We start from the raw sequence: 6,491 nt of genomic DNA, 5'->3' as shown, positions 1-6,491 counted from the left end.
ATGTGAATACTTTAACCAGCCCTTTTTCCTCCATTTTAAATATATCAGTCAGTATATTGTAGGCTCTGAATAGCATTGCGTAATTCTCAAATAACTTTCTTCGTTCTCTGTTTTGTTCTGTTGCTGTGTGTTTATTGTCGAATGTATAAAATCCCTGTGCAGTAGCTCCTGGAATTCGTTATGTACTTTTGGTGTCTCAAGGAACCTGTTGTGCTTAATAATGCAGGGTAGCACTCGTAACGTCTCGGTGGTCGTAGAAAACACGACAGGAATACTATCCGTGCCACCTTCAGCAGGTGTAAAATCCAAATGCAGTGGAATGTTCAGAAAGAGACCACTTCAAGACTTAACACTTAAACCTAGCAAACCAACGAATGCATGTGCAGTTCATGTGTTTTTAGTAGACTTAGTTTGCTTGAATTAAAGATTTCTGACCTGTGCCACTGACCCACTATAAAATGTTTTCTTGGATTTTTTTAAACCTCTGTTTACCGACTTCGACTAAGAACAAGATCAGTGAGTAGTCAACAATCAAGAAAGATCATTTCAATGGGTCGCACTATCAGTCAAAATGTTCGTATTCGTGGAAATCAATGATTTGCTTCTTGGGTAGGATCGCATAATATTGTCACACATTAAAGGCGAAAAACCCATTTATAAACGTCAAATTGGTCGCCAAATTTGCTCTTTGCTTGGTTTGATTAACCAATGTGGTCACCGCACCACCTGCGTGATTTTGGTCCTTGATAAGATTGAAGCTGCATGCCAAGAAAAGGTCTCTACGCTTCTGGTCACCGCTACTTGCCTATTGCAATCGCCATCAGCGTTGTATAAACGCAACCAAATTTTACTATCTCTCCGAGGCGTCTTATATATGTGTCATGTGCTTCATAGCAGTTTATGATAAATGGAGTTGAACAAATTCATTTATGGCAAAAGGTTGATTATATTTATGTCAATAACACATAATTTCTTACTAGATTCGATGACTCACGACTATCCCACCAAAATGCAGGACAGCGTCAATCACAAATGATAAAACATGCAGAATATGAGACAGTTTCAACAAGTCTGTTATCCCATATGCATGCCATGAGATGACCCAGAGTTTGAGTGTTCCATTATTTGAATGTCAGAAGATTTAAATGGACGACCTGGCAGGAATGCAACTAAATCAAATTGCCAGCGCGGCTGTGCAGGGAAAGCAACCCTGTAAATATTGACCATGTGGGTCAATAAAACAAAGCTAAGTCAATTGTAATTTGTGGTAATTTGAACAGGGAATGATGGGCATCAGGAAACCAATTAGTGGTAATACAAATTTCCTCCTATGAAAATCAACCACATTTCCATGTGCAATTTTTCTGCGAGTTAGGCAAGCTGGACGCATAGGCATAAATACGTATGCATATAAGAGAATAAATGAAAGTACTTAATGAAAATAGTGGAATAATGTGACCCACTTTCGGTGGCTTGCGTCTGTTATCAGTGAGACAGCCCTAAATGCAATGATATCCTTGTTTATCTCTTTCTCTTTGGACTTCTTGCCTTGGAACGAAAAGAATGACTAGTTTGCAACATTTTTAACAGGGAACAGAAATCGGGGGAGACTTGTGTTCACTGACCGCTTCTTACCTAAGAGGGCCATTCAAGCCAACACGTAGTACATCACCATTCGTCTTTCAGCAACGTTTCTGGTGCTCCTTTCACAGGTAATCCCTGCATTTGGTGGTGGTCATTCCTCTTGAGTTATTGCGCTACTTCATTTTCGTATCTTACTCGTGATGTACCTTTACACGGATGCATCTTTTTGTGATATTCGCTGATTATTTGAGAACACAGTTGTGCATTGTGTACGTGGTAGTTTGTCGTTTCGATGAATTTAATCACCCGTAATGCATCTGTGCTCCATATATAATGCACAGTTGTACTAGGTCTACTTCTTGGTAGCTGTTAGTCTGGCTGTTTGTATTTGTTCGGAGAAGAGAGTTTACTCTGAACAACCATGACAACGATCATTGTGCCCACCAAGAAAAAAAGCTGTAAGTGATTTAGAATCAGGATACTGGTGAGTACACGCAGCAGAAACGGACAGAGGGAGGATAGATTTCATACTATTAAACGACGGTTTTCATTTCGGGACGACGACTTTTGAGTTTAGCAACGCAATGACTACCTTCCAATTCCCAACGCAAGCCTCATTGATTGGCTTATTTTCTAAAACACTGTAACATATATCTTGATATTTTCGTCTATAGCAGGATTTTTGAAAGCACGACGCTAGCCTGGGACGAAGAACTGCAGCGTTATGATTTTTTAGTAAGGCACGGGGAGAGAACTTCACATAGTAATGCGAACACCCTCTTTCTCAGACCACTCGAGGCAGGAACAGCTGGTGTTACAGTGAATGTCACAATCTTAGGCGAGCCCATTCAGCATCATTGAAAGCATGCGTATGGTACTACTTTCGACAGTAATGCGGTATGCAAGGTGCTCCTTAAACCCTCTTGCATACCCAGAGCGAAAGCAATGAACTCGAATAGCAAAAGGGCGATCAGATATGATACGAATGGTGGAAACTAGATCTTGACGATTAGGTTTTTATCTAACAGCAGGCTGCTGGGTCTCCTAAAAAAAACCCAATATTCTCAGACTCATAAAAAATAGTTCTTTGAAAGTTACTCTGGCAAGTGTACTACACGAGCGAAAAGATACTAGACACATCGAGCATAAGATACTGAGTGCCTGATATCACCTTAGACCTACTTCATGTCTGCAGAACCTGAGTTAGTTGTAACATCTTCTAAGACCTCACCTAGGCGATCGCACCACTCTAACATATACCAGTAAAGTTTCCAGAGGAAGGATTAGGTATTGACATCATGGGTTCGCTACCACCCACCCAAGGAGAAAACCGATAACATATTTGTTATGGCTGATAAATGAGCCGGAGCCCACTAAGACGCAAGACGTCAAAATGATTGCTTAATATTCCTTCAATTACGGGCATTATTAACATGGAGTGCCTAAAACGGCATTTAACATTTACGACTCTAACTATGAAGACGGACTTCCCTGAATTATGCAAGGCCTTTGAAATTCCCAAGAAGTAAACGACACCTGAACATCAACTTGGCAATGGAGAGGTGGAATTTGAGGAATTTTACTCTAATTCGACCATCAAAGACGTTTAATGAGGACGCAGAAAATAGACAACGACCTAGGCCTAGGAGAACAAACTCTGTCAGAATAGCATCTTCCGTGAAGGAGACCTAGCACAACTAATCTGGCCGATCGCGTCATCTGAAGTGGACCGCAAATCCCATCGTCCATAGAGCATGATACATTCCTAATAATGTAATTCTATTCGCCAACAAACTACCTCTTTCGCAACATAAAACTCTGCGCTTAATTACTGACCCTTCATTACAACAATCCGTTACCATGCAATGGTGGATGCAAAGATGAGGTTTGCATACTAAAGACGGAAAAAGAAAACCACCACTGATAGCATATATGGAGACCATGTACAAGAAGAGAATTGCGGAAGGTGCTCAAAAGAGGAGGGGTTATGTCATACCTGCTTGCTTAAATGCATCTCTTGGAGTAGAAGCGAGAACACGCCCATGAATTCATGAAGCGAAGATTCGCATTTTGAAATAAAGATATCATGCACTTTATTTTGAACGACTTGTGTTTTAATTCTCACCATTCTCAATTGCTTCAAAATGCAAAGTTTATGCCTGGTATGCCATTGTAAAGACTTCGTGAAAATACCTATTTTGACCAGTTGACTGGAATGAGACTTCAATATTTTATGAAGTAGTGCAACATGTTTAAACTAATTACTCTTTATCAAGCCTGATTGATAGTGACAATGCCCTTGTACAGACAGGGCAATTTGCTAATCCATACGCTCTTAGTGCAGTGTAGCAAAGTGGAACATTGCCATACCGCTGATTATCAACAAATGACCACATTGAACGCATCCAACACAGGCTTATCACTATGATGTAATTGCATCCATAATTGCGACCACTGAAAAGCTCTTGATATGAAATACTTCATAAATTATTCCAGACATTGTGTAATTCAGGTCAGACTGCTTTGTGGACTTTGGATGTTTCTCCTCCTCTCACTAGGGTGAAGCAGATTAATCTCACTAAACAACGTTAAGCCCACGATCACGCACAAAAGCGCACTTGAGAGTTTTACAAATACAAAGGCTTCTCAGTAATTTTAAGTCAGAATCGACAGCACAATTGATGGTGGGAGGCATTTTTAACGCGTAACTGAATCAAATCTGATTATCAGTCGGATCTATCAACCAAGACATTTGAGAATGTTTATCATCGTGTTGCCTTCAAACTATCTACAGCCCCCGAGTCTTATCTGGAGCTGTAAATTGCCGTATTATTGTGGTGGAAAATGTACCAAAGACTTGAAGACATACTGAGAAGCTACCGGCATGATGCGAAGACCATGTTGTGAGTGTAGTGTAATATGCGGAGAGCTGAGTGCCCGCATCACCAAGTGAATAGCAAAACAAACTATTAAATTATCACATATCCCTTATCTACTGCACTCCTACACATCGTGTTAAGTGTAATCTGTCTATTACTTAATTCAAACAGAATAAAATGCATTTAAGTAAGCCCGCCATCAGCGCATTCGAATCTAGCATTGATTCTGCATTATTACTATTGTAGTATTACCTTCATGTATGCAATGGTGAAACTAACTACATCATGATTCTCACTTCTTCGGATCGAAGCGCACCTATTATGATGTGTTTAAACCAACGACCTGGCAGCAATTGATAAATTTGCATGTCAATAGGCAATAAAGTAGTACTAAACATACAAAACTGACTCCTGTACCAAATTATAACAAAATGCATCCCAAAAGTGACGCTTTATCTTTCTGCGTAGACACACAAAAATTAAGATGAAGTATAAGTGTGGTCCCCAAACATCACCCACAGAGACGACACCCACGTGCTGCTATTTTCTACACGACTGAGCAGAATACAAGTGGCTGTCAAGAAATCAGTCCAACACGAAATTTGATGGAGTGCTTCTTGTGCCGACATTCAATGCTGCTGTATTCGATGACAGCAGCATCAATGCGGCAAGAGATGGCAGTTTACCTAAAAGCAATGCTTCAAATGTAATAACAGTTTCAGGATCAGCCGATACTGACACAACCAATTCGTCAATGGAGATGCTGAATCAACCACCCTAAAATCAGAGGCTGTAATTCTTGCATCCAAAACAGTAATTAGTACAGGCAAAATCGCAAACTCAACAGGTGATGAAAACCTCCCAACTCCAAAATGAGGTACCAACTGAGCAATTACCATGGGTTTTTAACATGTGCAATCCACAATTAGGACTGAAACACCCTAACACCAACACATTGTTGAAAGAGTCATGCCAGATACAGGCGTTAGAATTACTAAAATTGCAACAACAAACCCTTCCATATCTACAATCCCGACAAACGAACACATGACTCACATTGTATAACTCCACCTCACCTCTTATCTCACATTCCTCTCCCATTCCTCTGTTCATCACTGCGCCTCCTCTTTGTCCTTAAATGCTATTGACCATTTCCCCCACTTTATGATCTGCACTATAGTAAGAATGCATTTTCTCACTCCATTAACTCCTAACAGCACTTTCGTTCTCTTGCAAGCACATTGTAATTATGCTTTGAGCGTTTACTTTTCACATCTTTGACTCAAGAACTGTGTAATTCAAACAACGGCTAAAATTACAGAATTTTGGAAATGTTCCACAATGGAGGCATGGCCTAATTTTAAGCAAATGACCTGTCAATATCAAAAAGTAAATTGCTGAATTTGGTATTAAAACGGCTCAAAACACCTTTGTTTTATTTTATTTGTTTTGTAAGAAAGGCCGTCTAATTTGTTTTATTTGTTTTACATACTGCTACTAATCACACGGCATTATGGGGTATGCAAACATTTTCATTTTACCAATGGTCGACGTAAAATATAGCAATTTATTGAAGATTTCTGCAATGGGTGAAATATTTTTATGTATCAAAGCAGCATATCTCTAGTAGACATCTTAGACGAAATACCACTAAAGTATTCCTGCGGTGCTTTAGTTTGCCTTACTTTAACATTCAATAGCTTTGACTAACCTGAAGTAGTCAATAAGTCGGTTGCAGAACAAATCAGCTCAAATGTCACGCTTACCATGTGTGCAGCTTCAGTTAGTGCTGATGGTGATGCTAATACCATTAATGATGCCTTAGCTGTCATGGGAGGGTTTGATAAATGCTCTCAATTTGATGCTTCTCATATTTGCTGCACATTAGAGTGTTTGTCGGCTTCGTGTCAGGCTATGGAGAAACGATATCACTGTAGATGGATGAATTAATATTTCCGCCGCTTGAACAGATGCTGCGGTGCTAATTACTACTTTTTCCGTTCTTTGTCAATAGGCTACATGAGCCCC

The 6,491-nt window shown here is 39.8% G+C and overlaps 1 protein-coding gene across 1 annotated transcript; it reads right to left on the bottom strand. All coding sequences in view use genetic code 11, as the record gives it.

The window, feature by feature from the left end:
* Positions 1–1,232: 1,232 nt before the first annotated feature.
* EGR_08581 (hypothetical protein) lies at positions 1,233–5,362 on the bottom strand (the record flags this gene model as incomplete). The annotated part of the gene is made up of 4 exons (XM_024497830.1): positions 1,233–1,328; positions 3,581–3,841; positions 4,760–4,874; positions 5,208–5,362. The coding sequence occupies 4 exons, from the start codon at positions 5,360–5,362 to the stop codon at positions 1,233–1,235; spliced, it is 627 nt and encodes a 208-aa protein (XP_024347751.1).
* Between the last annotated feature and the right edge of the window lie 1,129 nt (positions 5,363–6,491).

This window comes from Echinococcus granulosus, assembly GCF_000524195.1.
Source record: "Echinococcus granulosus chromosome Unknown EG_S00111, whole genome shotgun sequence".
NCBI lineage: Eukaryota > Metazoa > Platyhelminthes > Cestoda > Cyclophyllidea > Taeniidae > Echinococcus > Echinococcus granulosus.
Note: the sequence above shows the minus strand (reverse complement) of the source record. Positions and strands in the feature narration are given on the sequence as shown.